At 43.9% G+C, this 15,901-nt stretch overlaps 1 protein-coding gene across 1 annotated transcript in view; it reads left to right on the plus strand.

Annotated features, from left to right (window-relative positions):
- Positions 1-732: 732 nt before the first annotated feature.
- The window catches only part of MTHFD1L (methylenetetrahydrofolate dehydrogenase (NADP+ dependent) 1-like), a 157,169-nt gene continuing 142,000 nt past the window's right edge, over positions 733-15,901 (plus strand). The window contains exons 1-6 of the mRNA XM_009884055.1: positions 733-867; positions 4,546-4,596; positions 4,674-4,727; positions 7,047-7,171; positions 8,332-8,432; positions 9,375-9,499. Coding sequence (XP_009882357.1) covers positions 733-867; positions 4,546-4,596; positions 4,674-4,727; positions 7,047-7,171; positions 8,332-8,432; positions 9,375-9,499 — 591 coding nt within the window. The remainder of the gene's footprint in view (positions 868-4,545; positions 4,597-4,673; positions 4,728-7,046; positions 7,172-8,331; positions 8,433-9,374; positions 9,500-15,901) is intronic.

The raw sequence follows: 15,901 nt of genomic DNA on the forward strand, positions 1-15,901 counted from the left end.
CACGGCCGGCATTGACCTGCATTGGTCATTGGCTTCTGCAAGGGGGAGGGTATGAGGTAGCAAAAAACGGCTCTGGGCTGTCTTTTCCTGCGGTCGCCTCTCCTGCTGGTGGGGGAGAGACAGACAGACATCTTTCCGGGGGTGTCTCCTCCTCCTCCCCGTGCTGGGTAAGTGTCATCCGTATGTGCGGAAGGTAACAGAGAAGAGCCAGCAGCCGCTTAGCCAGAAAATTTTTCCAGTGCCTGGCTGCCGCTACTGGTTTTTCCAAGAAGCGGCGCGGCAAACAGAGCTCCTCTGTCTCCCGGCTGCCCGCAGTGCTGAATGGCATCCGTGAGAAGTGGCGGGGTTGCAGCAGTTAGGGCGGGTGATGTCTGTGTTAAGCTGCAGCGGCCCCAGGTGTAAACGCCTCCGCTTCTGTCACCACATGGTATGGACATGAAGGACCCACCTGAGCCGAGGGCTCGGGGTGGCAGATCCACGCTGCGCTTCCCCCGGTGGGGCTGGACAAGCCTTCTCATGGAATGGCATAGGCTAGCTATAAAGCTCTGGGCATGTTGGAGCAATGACGCATGTAGTTGTAAAACAAAGGTATTTTGATCTGTTAAGGTTTTCTGTGCCATCCTGCTGAATGCCAGCCTTCACAGTTTACATCCATAAGTCATTTTGGTGGTTAAAACTACACACCTAAGCATTTATTCCATATTGCTGACTAACGTAGGTTTCTGCTGACTGATGTCAGAAGGGTTTACTTTGCTAATTTGCCTGTTGTTATCGTGTTGCAGCAAAATCACTGAGAATGCAAAGAAATCCTTGGCCTCTCTCAAGAGAGAAAACCCCCAGCTCGAGCCAACGCTTGCCATTATTCAGGTACGTTATGTCTGTGTGATCGCTGGCTGCGAGGGATCCCCTTCGGTACCGTTGCTTGTCTGAAACTTCAGAAGCACGTGATGCAGAAAGTAACTTTTATTCAAGCAAAGCGGTAGGAGGAGGTAATCCCACTGGACTGTAGATTGAGGGAGGAAGCTCAGTCTCAGAAGCCCCTTCTCCAGGACTGGAACAGCCACAGCAAACTTGGGGGAAGGGTTGTGGGAAAGGCTGTGGGAAAGGTTTGCAAAGGAAGGGAACAATTTTATCCCTTCCTCTCTTTGCTAACACAGCCTTCCCCATTGTAAGTACAGATTGCCTTTTCTCACAGGTTGTTTTAAGTTGATTGACGTGCTTAAGTTAAAGTCAAAGCAGTTGTTCTCAACCTTTATTTAGCTTGAAGCTTTTGTTGCGGCCCTGAAAAAAGTGTGTAGGTGCCTGAAAATGTGGGCCTCTTGTCCCCTCCCACCCCTGAAATAACATCGGCAGGGTTAAGGAAAAACCCTGCTGCTTCCTGCCAGCCTTGTTGCCTTTGGGCAGCCGGAGCTTATGGCTGCGTTACTGCTGTCCTAAGGAGAGGAAAACCACACTGAAAACTCCCAGTCAGCTCAAAAGGGCCTCTATGCAATAAATGCCCCATGTAAAATGTCGGTATCCTTTAGAAGCAGCAGCACTTTCTAAGGTGAAGCAATCTCATGGTGATTGGGGGCTGTTGTATTACTAACACCGTGAAGAGCTTTCCTTCCTATCCCACTGGCGCTGCCATCTTTGAGACAGGCAATCGAACGCATAGATGAGGATTGCTATCCCTGCAAAGCTGAGAGATGTTCCTCTCTAGATTTCTTAAGGTTTCAAGGCCAAGAAACTAGGGATGTTTGTCATTCAGAGTGGGACCCAGAGCCACGCATACAAAAAATGTTTTTGTCCTGTTTCCTAGGACGGTGGTGTTGATTTTAGGTGGTGTTGATTTTGAGTGGGCACATGCTGAATCTCTGAACCAGTAGGTTTTAATTTTAAAACCTGACTATAAATATCTTTTAAGTACTAATATTGAATCTCAGAAATGCAGTACCAACTTTCTTTCAGTAGGTCTTCTAGCGAGGCTAACTGAACAAGCTTGCCCATCTCTTAGACTCCCTGGGTAGTTGCAGTTAATGTTTTCAAACAGCCCGCTAAGGCTGTAGGTTTAAGGACTGCTGGAAAAGCAGTGACCCGTCTTCTCGGTGACCTGTTGTTTCTCACTCCTATCTTGTCTCCGTCCAGTTGCACCATGAGCTGGATGGGGGTAGTGATCCCCCTGGGCTGGAGGAGTCTGGGGAGGTTTCCTTTCAGCCACGTTAATCCCCGAGTCTGGTTTTCTGTATGGCCACGTGAGCGTTTTATGCTGGGATGTGGGAAAAAAGATTGTGAGGGTGGGAGAGAGGATTGTGTGAGGAGGGGGAGGTTCCTGCTCACTTTTAGTGTCAATCGGGATGCATCTACAACAGTGTTTTGGTTTTGATCATGGTTGTGCTTTAAATGAACGTCCCTCTTGCTCCCATTTACCCCACTTGGTTTGCATCATGAGGTGGCTGTAGGAGCACATGACCTAGATCCTTCTGGATGAAATTCACCCAAGCGATGTTCTCCAGCTGTCAGTCACCCTAGCTCTAGTCTGGTTGTAAGGCCTTGAAGCAGAACTCATCTTAAATATGTATTTGCTGGTACAAAGACTTGTTTTAGTCTACAAATGCTCTGGTGGTGCACTGCTCTGCTGGGTGACGTGGGCAGAGCCTTAGGCACCCAGAGGAGCAGAGGGCAGGCAATGAAGCCATCTCCTTTGCCAGTCGCTCGTGGGTAACGGCGGTTGGCGTAACGCGGCAGCACCTCTGCAGCAGTACCAGGGAGGAGCAGTTGCAGACTGAGCCCACTCTGGAACAGTTTTAGATGTGTTCTTTTCCTCTCGAGCCACCTGAACCTGAATTGATACCAAGATTGATACCTGCGTTGCTTATTATCCGTGTTGAACCTCAGTTGGAGCTACAGAACAGCAAAAAATGATTGGTGGCTTGCTGCTTAAATTGTGTTGAAGCTGAAAACGAATACATCATGGCAGGATCCTGTTTAACGGTGGAGCTGTTGCCCTGCAAAGCTCAGCAAAGCACTGCCGGCTCCCCTGCACCCCCTGTGCTGCCCTTGCACCCTGCCAGCCCATGTCCTCAGCTCGGGCCTGGCTGGTGCTGCTCCGTGGGTTGGGATGGGAACAGGTTCAGGGCAGGGGCTTTCTGCACCCACATGAGGTGAGCGGTCATCTGCCGGTGCTGCAGGAGCGGGGACATTGCAGGGGACAGCGTGGTACTGCCGGTGGCTCCATCCCAGTTCAACATCTCGAGCAATCCTGGTGTGGTGTCGATGTTGGGATGCGGTTTCCCCACGTACTGGCTGCTGAGCTGTCCTTATCCCGTCTCTTCGTTCCCACACTGCAGTGTGACCTTCACGTGTGTTCTCAATGCAGCAACCTCTGTGCTGCCCCTGGTCCCCAGCTGCCAGATTTGGGGAGTGTGATGCAGGCAGGGCTGGGGGAGGGGACTGGGAGATGTTCTTTTTTTTTGTCGGCAGCAGTCTTGAGCCATTTGGGATTGCCAGGTTGGTAAGTTGTTACAGGCTTGAATCTAAATCATTTTGGGGGATGCTAGAGACAGTCAAAGCCAGCTCTGGCAGCTAACCACAAGGTGGGCGGCTTGACTCCAACGGGAAGTCACTGGCACTGAGTCTTGTGGAAGAAGCTGTGTAGAATGTGTTCATGAAATTGTAACTAACCCCTTCAAATTTATTTATTTCGGTCCTGTTGTCCGGGTTGGAAGGCAGGTTTTATATATAATCATATAGCTGTGAGAAGTGTTTTATTCATTTTATTATGAAGCCACTAACATTTCTGAGAGTGGAACCCTCACTGATCTGTAGGAGGTTTGTAGTTCTGGGTATTGAATTCTCAGTTTTATTGTTACGATATATGAAAATATTTGAAAGGTCTCCTAAAATTCAAGAGTAACTTGAAGAGTACAATTGAATCGTAGTTATTACGGTTAAGTATCGTAATATATACAGCACATATAGGTGTAGAGACCTCAGGGAGGAGGATTCCTGGGTAAGATGGTCTCCCTGGGTAAATCTGCCCAGGAGGTGCTTCTGTCCTAGCTCAGATGCCTGCTGGCAATTGGGATGAACTGATAACTTCTCTTGCTTCTGTATTGACAGAACTCACTGTAATAGGTGATGATAATGATTTGCCTCATTTTTGATGGTAAGGCAAACCAGTGTTGTGAGGTGATATGGAAACACCGCAGGAAACGCTGGTATTGCTGGTGCCTATTTCATCCTTGTTACGCGGCTGGATGGAGAGCGGCTCTTCAGATACAGACTGGCACCTTTCTTAAATGGTAAACTTGTGTTAAGGAAATGGCCACTGTTGTCTAAAAGCCAGGCTAATATCAGCACACACTTAAACTGATCAAGCCAAGATAAATTTACAGGATGCCTTCTGCTTCTTTCTTAGAATTGCTGGGCTTTTTATTTGTTTGAATAGTAGTAGACACAAACATCCTCACTGTATTTCTTGCATAGACCTGTGCATTAGCACACTCACATTTTTTAAATGTAAATTTATTATTTTAAAACTTAGTTTCTCTTTTGCTCCCAAAGGCACATAATGATCACTTGATTCAAGAAACAAACAAGGACTTTGCCAAAGAGGTAAGCTTTAGCCGGTGCCCTTGTTATTAATCATGAGCTACTTGCCTTTGGTAATTACAAGTATTTTCTTTTGGCAGGTTGGTCTACGTGTTATTCACATCTGCCTCCCTGAAGGCAGCAGCAAGGATGAGGTAACTGCAGTTCTTGAAGGACTCTTCCTTTTTCGCTTTCATCATAAACCTAAAGTTATTGCTGACATTCATTATTGTTTTGAACTGATCTCTATTAACTCAAATTAGGGTTGGGATTGCCTTAGTTCAAGTAGCAAGTATTATCCCACAATTGCCAAGCGTGGGAAAAAAGAGAATTAACAGGCTTGTCTGCTGTCCCCTGGCAAGCTGGGGCAGAATCAGCAGAGCAATGTTTTCTTTTCGTGTCTGGTGTTTAACTGCAGCCTCCCCTCGTACCAGCACGGGTATCCTGTGTCCCACAGTTGCTCTTGTGACTGTACTTGGTTCTTGCCCAAGTTATTCAGGGAAACTAAATATCATTAGGTTGGAGGCACAACACTAGTATCAAGTATGATTTAAATATAGCAAACGGTATTCATATACATGATCGTGAGGCATCTGAAAGGAAAAACAGCAGAGGAATGTGTAGTAAAAGATGCCACTGTTCCCAGCTGACCTGCTTGGCAAGTTTGATAATCCTGCAGGCGTGTGGGTTTTGTGGACTGTTTTGTATTCAATACGCTTTGCTTTTAAAATGTTACTGGCTTGCAGTGTAGTCTCAAGAAAAGTAATATCTTAGGAAGTGGCTGAGCTGTGTATGTAAAGAGAAAAGTGGGGTATTTTTGTTGCTTGAAGAAAGTTGCTTCCAATAAAGTTCATAACAGTTTGCTTACTCTCCTGCTTGCTCACTGTGACAAAGTTTTTTTTCATCTGTTAAAATCCACACGCTCGCCCGCATTCCCTGCTTTGGGAAGGTGGGATGCATTTCAATACCGTGCGGTTTTTGTTCTGCCATAACCGCTTGTGCACAGTAAAGGCAAGTTACTACAAGATTTCTTACAGGATTGTAAGTATTTTAAATGCTGTGACGGTGGAAAGCTGAATTAAAGTCAAATGCAATGAAAATAGAAAATTGAATTCTTTTCCCAGGAAGCAGGAATATAGTTCAAAGTTCATCAGATTCAGGCTATTTCTGAACTATGTTTCCTTTAATTGCTGTGTAGGCCCCAACATTTTGTAGCATCTCAGGATTTTTCAAGCAAAATGTGGATGTTTTCACATCCATATTCTGATGTATACACTCAGCCTTATTTTCAATTAGAATGTATAGCAGTCCTACTGCTGTCAAATGGCATAGGGTCTTAATGTGTATATGCCCGTTTCTGTCTCAGAAGTCAGCAAACTAAAGGGGCATTTCTGTATCGGTGACATGCTTGTATAATCTTTGTTAACATGAAAGTAGCATGTTCTCTTGGTTCAGAGTTGCAGACAGTCTAACCCCTGCCAAATTCCCCTAGCTTAATATTGATTGCGTATCAAATGTTTGGGCAATAAAGTTCACAATTATATTGAATAGTTTACATGAAAAGCATTTTAGGAAGTCAAGGTATTAGCTAAGGAAAAAAAAAACCTTACATTCATTTTCTGTTGGATATTAATCCAATTAAATTGTACAGCTGTGTAGTGATTGCACACTGATTTTATTTATATGGTGGAAAGACGTGCTCACATGACATTTGTCACATGAGAAAATTTCAGTATGTTTTATTCCATTGTATTCTTAATGGTGACAGCAGAATAGCGTATGTCCCTCTGGATCAGTGTTGCACTTTAGAGACGAAGCAATCAGGAGTAGGTAGTACAGTCTCAGATGTCAAATATGACCAGTTGTAAAACATTTGAACTCACAGCTTGTTCAGTACTTGAAATTCATGAACTTTTGTGCAGTACCTTTTCAAAATAACAATTCTTCGCAAGATGACTGTCAGCTCTTAGGATCCAGGGTGTTTTGAGAAGGAAAATTGGTAACAACATATGCCGGTTTAATAAAATGAATTTTCTCTTGTATAACTGGTTTTTCCAGTGTTACAACTTTTTGTCCATGTTCTGTGCTGGGAAGTGATCTGGTCCTATTTTGAGCTATGTTTTAACCAAGGCTTCTGATTTCTAAAAGCGTGCTCTAAAGCCATTACAGTGTCGAGCCTTTGCTGAGTTTTAGAACAGTGAAAGACAAAATGCTTTTGGCGGCGTAATGTCATGTAATATGTGTTGGCTTTGCACAATGTTTAGAATCAAGTCAAGGTGGCTTAATTTGGTAAGCCGTGGAAGTATAAACCAAGGAAGGTGGGTTATTGCTTTTTAATTTAGAAGATGCAGTAATATGTGAGGGAAGTAAAGGTGGCCATAAGGTAGTCTTAAAATATAGGGTTTATCTCTTTCTAATTAGATTCTTCTTGTGTCTGTTTTTGTGATCTTTAATACTTTTTATTAACTTCCTAGGTTGTCAATGAAATCTTGAGACTTAATGAGGATCCTAACGTGCAGGGCCTTGCCCTTGACCTTCCAGAAAGCTTATATAGCAGTAAGGTATTAAACGCTGTGAAACCAGAGAAGGATGTGGATGGGTGAGTGAAGCACTGAGAGACAATATTAGCAGACGCAAGGCTGATGGCTCTGTAAAATCAATTTTCCCCTGTGCTTTCCATTAATGGATTCCTCGGTCTATGTGTCTCACTGTGCTATTGAGCAGTGATAAAAGATGCTACTGAATCAATGAGAAGTCTTTTGCTGAAGTCATTTTCATCATTATCTTTTTAATTTTTATATGCTGTGTATTCAGGACATGGTCTTTTCAAAGAAGTCAAAAACGAAGTTCTGATTTACTGATGATACTTAAGGTATTTCAGTATTTCAATAATACAAATGGTAGTCACAAAGTACTGAACACAAATCCCAAAATTTTCACAGGAAGGATTTATGGAAAAGTTGCAGAGAAGGTTTTAACTTCCTTACAGCACTCTTTCGCAGTGGGAGAGTCAGACAGAATAGTTTGGACCCATGGGGACAACTTTTCAATCAGTCTAGAGTTGCGCTGCTCTCTGGAGAGACCACTGGCATAATTTAGGTGTCTGGGTTACCATTTTGCTGCTCTGGCAGCCTTCTTGCTCTCAACTGCAGACTGTTACCCATTTTTGGTTTTATTTTTTTTCCCCTCTTTCCTTTTTTTTCTTTTTCCCATGTCAGGAAAAAAAAAATATCTGAAAACCTTGCAAATTAGTTACCTTTCCATTATCTGGAGTACTGGAGATTGACAGAGAATGGGAAAATTCAGAGCATCCTTGTGTTTGAGAGAGGACGCAGTGCGGTGTGGAAACACCGGAGCTCCCCGCAGCGAGCCAGCCTGAGCCCCGGATGATGTATTGCCTCCGGCTCAGCTTGGCTCTGCCAGCGCTGCTCTGGGTCCACTGCAGCCACTGACATGTTTTGGCCCCCGGTGCCATGGGTGGCCCACCACAACGAGTAAAGAGCTGCCTGTGTCTCATGGGATCGTGTCACTTGTTCAAACTCACAGATCCCTTTCCTGGCCTCTCTTGAGGCTCCGTGTCTGTGTAACGGGGATGTGGGATGATACAAATTAGCCACAGTACATGACTATCAAAGGATTTACTTTTATGAGACGTCTTTGTTCTTGGTATTAGCTGTTAGCCATGTTACAAGCTTTACTGGGGATTTATGTTACACAAACTCATTTTTTAAAAAAAATTGCCATATTTTTCCACTGCAGATTATCTGATGTAAACCTAGGACGCTTGGTACGTGGCGATGCCTATGACTGTCTAGTTCCTCCTACAGTGTGTGCTGTTATGGAGCTTCTTGAAGATTTAGGTGAGAACTTCTATCATATTTATTACATTAATTTTAGCCTAACTAATTTTCTCAGTTTTAGTCCTGACTAAGAGACAAATATAATTTCTCCTTGTTGTGTTTTCCGGTTTGTGTTCTTTTCCCACCTGACATATGTTTGTCTTCTGCTAGTGAGGAATCTCAGTGAGATCCGATTGTGATATTTGCAGAAACAGGTCTCAGTCCTACAGATTTTGGAGATTAGGCAGGGATTACCTACCATTAGCAGATTTAATCTCACTGAAGCCACCCGAGACATCCGAGTCTTCAAAACCAGAAATGACAAACATCACTTAGGGATTTCACTTGGCAATTTTGATTAGTGTGAACAGTTGGAGAAATCCAGGTCTGCCTGTAAATAACCGCCAAGCACATCTTTTGGCTCAGGTTGTATTGTGTCAATGCTAACATTGAAATGGCAGATTTGAACAAGTGGCTTTACAGTGTGTGAAGATGCTGTTAGTTTAAGGCAGCGTTTCAGAAGTAGTCTCTCTTATAGTGATTTGTAATTGTTGAGACAGGGATTTCTGTAGCAGAACTGTAAATGGGAGGTCAAATGTACTTTGTAACAAATATGAATGAAAGGATTTGTGCAAATAAAATACCAGAAAACCACAAGAGCAGTGTTTGCTTACTCGAATTAGAGAGTCACCAGGAAACAACTTTAAGCCTGCGCTTTGTGTTACTGCATGGGCTCCGAAAGAGTTGCCCGTACTGCCCCAGCTGCTGTGGCTGTGCAGGCACGTGACGGTGTCCTGTCCTGTCCTGAGCCACTTTTCTGTCTCTTCTGGAGGGCTTTGGTAGTGGGTGTGCTGCTGAAGGCGGGGAGGTGAGGCAGGCACCCCAGCTCTGCGCCCCAGTGGCGCCTGATGCTAGCGCCTTTGCCGCCGGGGGTTTCTGAATGAGCGCTCTCGTGTCACGCAGGTGGGAAGACGGTGCTGCTGGTGGGAGCCGGTGGGGCGGTGGGGGCCGCCTTGCAGTGCGTTCTGCAGAGGGAGGGAGCGGCGACGATGAGCTGCCAGTGGAAAGCCCCTCAGCTGCGGAGCAAGGTGAGCGCTCTCCTGCCTGCCCAGTGCCCAGCGGTTGTCCTGCGTCCCCCACCATCCGGGCATCCCGGTCGGCTGCCCCTGTGGCACTGCTCCCCCTCGCCGCCCTTCCCCACAGGGTGACTCCTCGTTGCTGTCACAGGCGGCACTGGGGCACTGGTGCTCGCAGGTAGCTGACGTGGGTTAGGATCTGTTCTCCTCCTGCTTGCTCAGAAATGGTGCTCAGGCAAACAGGGCCCTCTACCAGAATATTACATGTGTAGCAGCAGGTGCTATAACTTTATTATTGTACACTGGTAGCTGTGCGAGAAAGAATGCAGGGGTGCAGTTTAAAACACATGTGATAGTTCTCCCTTTTTCTTTCCTTTGGCACAAGGGAGAGATGCTCGCGCTCCTCGCGTCCTGCAATAGTCATCTGTATGAAGTTAGTTTCATTGAATTTGTGTCTTAAAGGTTTGCAAATTCTGCCTCTTTTGGGACAAGGGAGTTCACCGAGAACTGTAAAAGGATGCAGAGAAATTCAGGAGCCTTAACCCAAAGGATTTAATTTATGTGGTCTTCCTCGTTGCTTTTTTGCAGAGCTTTTAGCAATGACTTAAAAGTTGGTCTGACTTCCTCTCAAACTTCCCAGTTTGTTCCCTAGTCCCAAATTTCATAGAGTTGTACAGCTGGGAATGTGCTGTCCTTTGGGCATGTGCAGAGGGGTTCAGATATTGGCTGTAGAAGAGGTGCCCGTACCCCAGGGGCTGTTTGCAGGTCGATGTCGGGATGATGTATAGGGGACAGCTGTTGGGTTCTATTTGATGGCACATGCCACAAGGTGGCAGCCAACGCAAAATGATAGTACCAAACCTCTGGGTTTTGAAGGCAAGGACGGCAGGAGGAAATCAGTTTAAGCAGCTGTGATAGTTAGAATTTCTCTGGCAAACCTGTGTTTTCACAGCTGCGGATGTTTTTGTGGGGTTTGTCTCAGCTCTGTGCTTCAAGTGACTGACGGCACTTAGGAAACATATGCCCCTCTCAGAGATGGGAGCACTGTGAACTTTATACTATCCATGTCTCATTCTTTAATTATTTCTCATGGCTTGGGGTTGTGCTAGAGGGCTGGTTGGGGTGGGTCATGGGGTGGCCAGAGGTGTTTCCACAGGTTCACAGCAAAAGACTTGGACCGGGGCAGAGCAGCTTGTGCAGTGCTGTCGATATGCTGCAGAGAGATCTGTTTCCTTCCATCCAGATGCTTTCCCATAATCTTGCTTTGCTTTTTGGCATTCCCCATAGCTTACCTCTCGCAGCAGGTCACTGATGGGAAACAGAATAGGAGGCCTAAGCAGGAGGCAGTTTGAGGCTTTGCACATTGGTCTTCCCAAGTTCATTTTAACTTTTGGCAGTAAAGGAGTTTCTGCTTTGCCTGGAGGACTAATCAGCAGAGCTCGGGGGAAACCTACCTTCCTCTTCCTTGTCTGTAAGCCTGGAGCAGCGGGTCACCGGTAACTCTCCAAGCGCCGCTGAACCTGGCTGGATGTAACACTGTTATAGTTAACTCTAGCTCCTAGATAAAATCTAATGCATGCAGGGAAAATTGTCTCGTATCGTATTCCGAGAAGCTGGAGAGTCAGAAACCAAGCACAGATGTCCTACTGGACAACAAGGCACTGCTGTCTTGTGGCAACCTGCATTTGAAGTACAATGTCGTTCGATAACATGATTATAACTGATATGAATTCATTCCTCTCACTCATTCAAAGCACTGATTAAATAAAAATGGTTTCAAGGTTCACAAGGTTTCTTCTCTTGAGGTTTATTTATTTGAATTTCTAGTAAGAAAATGTGTTAGTCGATGTCGAGGTTTTTCCAAGTATTGCAAAAATTAATTCACGTTTTGGTTTTGCTGAAAAATACACTGACTTTGGACATGGCTGTACACGTTTTCTTCTTCTGAATGCGATACCTCTACAGTAACAGTCTGTGTGCTGTTGTTTGGAAGTATAACCTACGGAACCATAATAACTTCACTTATGAAGTGAGGGATGAACTTATGAAGAGGATGAACTTTTCATTGGGATGCATTTGTTTTGCAATGTATACCAAGAAAAGAAAAATTGAGCTTAGGGGTAGGTATGCCTTATTTGTCTTAATACGTTGGCCGCACCCATTTGCACTGAAGCACTAATCCTGAACTTAACGAGGTAATGTCTGCCTTAAGCAGGTACTTCATTACCTTTGGCTAGCTGTGCTGCTTTGTTCTTCTTTTTAAAGGGTAGCATAACAACAAATATTTTCTTTAGAAATTCTATCAATTTAAATGAGAGATACAACACTAAGGCTGTAGGGTTTTTCGGATCAGGTTTTGTATTGCTATGGACTTGTTATTGCTTCATTTACTCACACGCTTTTGCAAAATATTTTGAAAATTATCATGAGGAAGGTAAGTTTTAGTCCACCTTAGGAAAAGTCCAACGATGCAGAGGTAGCTCTGCTGGCAAATGGCATAGTACCATCTCCCATCTGACTTAGTGAGCTTCTTTATAGCAAGTTTTTTCCGTCCTATGGCACGAAAAGGGAATAAAATAAATAATGGTACATTTTAATTTCCTTACTTTGACCTGCATGAATAATGGGCACACTTTGCATGTTCTTTTCCCTCCCCACTTCATATTTTAAAGTGAACAGATTATTAATGTTTCTTTTTGTTTCATTTTGGGTTTGCTTGACTTTAGTTATTAAAAATAATCGCCATGGCATATCTGAGGCATGTCCTTCAGCAGCTTTTGTGTAGATACCTCTTCAAAGCACAATCACTGCAGTGTGCCTGACAAATGACCTAGTGACATACTTTGAGGAACATCTCACTTGTTGTCATTTAGAAATGGGACTACCCAAAAGTCAGTTTAGTGTTACAGGTGAAGAATGGGAACTGACATGCTTAATCATTTACTATGTTAGAATTAGATTTTCTAGTTTGAAAGGAGGTTATCAAATAGATTCAGATTAAAAATACGGATTATTTTCTTGCCAAAACATGGATAATACTTAGTACCTATGAGAAAACTGAATTTCAGTCATCAAAATTCAGTCAGTTGTGATTTCGGCACATCATGTTACATATATAGTGTGTATGTGAACCATACCATGCCTGTTTTAAGAGAGCTGCTATCCTACAATTTTTTTGTGAAAGAACTGAAAGTTGTTCTATGTTGGTATAATTAGGAATGGAACGCTTTTTCGTAAAGGCCTGGTTGAGAAGTAGGACAGTGCTTTAGCTGGAGTGCATGACTGAGAGCTTCCTTTTCAGGTTGGATAAGAAGTTCTTTTGGCCACTGTCTGCTTTTCCTTAGAGCCAACAGTTAAGCTTCAGACGATTAGACATCTCTTAGTCGTTTGCTGTCATGTTTTTGCTGTCTTGATAAGACCAAGAGTTTTGGTACCAGGAGAAAAATACATTTCATATTGTAAGCGTGTAAGTAAGCGTGAAAGAACACGAGACCAGGTATATGGATCCCATAAAAGGGAGAGGAGAGGACAGGAATGCTGTGAGAGAGTTTCTAATGAGGATGCTATAGACAAAGTGTTTCTGCTTCAACATTTTATGTGCATCATCTATGTGCCTTGCAATTGGAAATTTATCTTCCTGCCTGAGCTAGAGGAACAGTCACTAAAGCATGCATCATAGAGGTAGGCTTGAGCCCACAGTAGAGATGTAGACTTAAGTTTCACATGCGCTGTGTAGGGCAAGTGCCTTCAGGCTGATGTGGTAGGGACAGGGCTGTTTGTGTCTGGGCAACAAGATGGTAGAAGAGAGCTGGTGGCTGCTTGCTGCGGCCCGTCCCCGAGGACTGCAGCTGGGGCAGAGGGATTGGAGCAGACCATGAATAGTTGTCCCACTGGGTTGTCAATGGTTTGCAAACCTTGAACTTCCCAAAGTAGTGATGGAGCTGGAAGAAACCGTGTAAGGAGAACATGCCTGGGTGGAAAAAGTACCTGAAATTAGTCATTGACATACAAAAATTTCAAGATTGCAAAAGTAATTAGAATTGCTGTGATGGAAGTAGAACCTGATTTGTAAACTCATGTGTAAAATGATTTTTTTTCGTAACAAGAGTTGTAAAAAAACTTTCAATCAGGTTCCTGTTCCTCATCCCATCTCTTAAATTTTAGCTGGCCTAACTTCATACCCAGGAAATTGAGGGCTTTTATGTTTCAAATATCAATTTCAAATATTTTTTTCTTTGATTATGTATTAAAAAGTTGCTTTGGTAGCAGTCAGTTTTAACTATGGGGAAATGAAACCTTTATGCAGGCTTCATGGCAAAATGGGTTTGCAGTAATCTGGAATATACAGCTACTTTGTACCATTATCATTAAATACTTGGCTGGAAAGTCTATATTGTTGTTTTAACATTTGGTGTTCTGTCTTGGGAATGGGTGGTGCTTCTTAATCTGCTTCTACTTAAATCTTGGTGGAGAGAGTCATATTTTGTTATGAGGTAAGGTTTCAGATTATTTATTGGCACAGCTCTTCCCAACTGAAAAAATATTTACCAGTGAGGAGGCAGGATAGTACTGGAGTATTCGCTTACTTTGTCTTCAGCCTATTGCCTAGTGCATTAGGGGTGGTTTGGCATGATGCTCATCGTTCCTTCCTCTAGCCTGCCTGGTATGACGCAGCATTGCTGTCCAGGGCACTGGGCAGTCAGTCGCCCTACGGCTGCACGTTGCCCCTCGTGGGTATCTCCTCGGCCTTCTGGCCACGGCTGCTTGTAGCATCTGGTTCCTGTCAGATGCGTCGTCTGTCCAGGGACTGTGCGGTGCGTTTGCTAGGGAGGTTGGATGTGATGATTTTATAGGTCTTTTCCATCTCTAACGCCTGTGATTTGTTTCTGATGTAGGAGATAAGCCTGCACGTGCCTCCCAAGGCTTGCGGCTTGCTTTAGTGATTTATAGGCAGTCAAAAGAGTAGGTTATGGCAAGAGAGGAAAAAAAGCAGAGGAGGCATGGGCATGACTTCTTGCAAGTGAAACCGAAATGCCCCGATGGAGATCACATACATCTTATCCAAGGACACCCAAAATTCTATAAACAACTATTTCACTTTCAGTGGACTCACTCTCCCAGTCAAACAAGTTTCTGGATATAATTTTTTAAAAATAGTCACAGGGGAAAAAAAGTTCTATAAAGTCTTTGTGATACATATTTTATTGACTCTCCAGGAACTTTTTCAATAGTTGCACATAAAATACTTGCTTATAGCAAGAGAGCTACAATTGTGTCTGTACCTGATTTTTTTGTCTTTACATTTACGTTCTTTTTGAAATAAGGAAAAGGAAATAGTTGTGGGGAATGCTCTGAGATCAGTGTGTCTTCAACCCGTAGGACCACTGTTTGTTGCCATGTGATATAACTTTTCTCATGGAGGAGGTGGGGCAGAGCAATGAGATGAAAGGTTTAGCTGGTTTTCCGATACATTTATGGGTATCTGTGATGTTAGCCATCCAAAATAGTGATAACATTGGTTACAAAAATGATTGTGTCCAGCTGTTAAGAACATTTTTGAACATTATGATCGGTAGTCATAGAGATGAATATTTGGTCAGGTCAGTCGTTTTCTGGCATTATAGTTACATTGGATCAATTCTGTCATAAGTATGTTGGCTGAACGTTTGTCAAAATTATTACTTGTTGCATACAGCTCTCAACTGGTTCATAGTTTCATGATGCTAAGTGATGTGCAAAACTCATAGTCCCCGTCCTGGAGGCTTTGCATGGGATGACATACTTGACTTTCAGTATATGAGTTATAACTGCTAGAATATGAATAATTTTTTTTGTTACAAAAAAAAGGTTGGGTTCCTGTAACTGAGAGTAATTACTGTTTTCCTCTGTGTTGATGATGTTGACTGTTATGGCAGAGGCTGCCTTCTTTTGCAGGGGAAAGTGTGTCTTCAGCATACGATTTCTGGTACACAAGTGGTTGCAGAATCTCTTTATCCAAATTTGCTTGCAGATTCCTCAGTATGGTTTGACTTGATGCTGGTCAAGCATTGTGCTTTATGTGGCCTTCTAGGAGTGGCACGTAAGCTGATATTCGCACCAGGTGCAAGAGCATAAGCAGTTTGGATAAGGCTGAATGACTGCTGAGACTGTACGTTTGCAGGCAGTCACAGGAGCGTTGCAGGACTTCTGACTGAAGCCTGAATCAACTCATTGCATTAGTCATTTGTCAAACAAGTAAATCTTCTCCCACACTTTTGGCTTTGTTTCCATATGTGGATCTCTAAGGAGGGTTAGGCCATCCTTGTGTCCTCTGAGGAGAAGATGGAGCTTTTTTAGCTTTCTGACTTTTCCGCCACAGTTATGCTCTTCTCCCCTCCTGGATGCTCAGCAGTGCCAAAAACCTGCTATCCTGAT

Source organism: Charadrius vociferus, unplaced genomic scaffold (genome assembly GCF_000708025.1).
Source record: "Charadrius vociferus isolate BGI_N301 unplaced genomic scaffold, ASM70802v2 scaffold494, whole genome shotgun sequence".
Lineage (NCBI taxonomy): Eukaryota > Metazoa > Chordata > Aves > Charadriiformes > Charadriidae > Charadrius > Charadrius vociferus.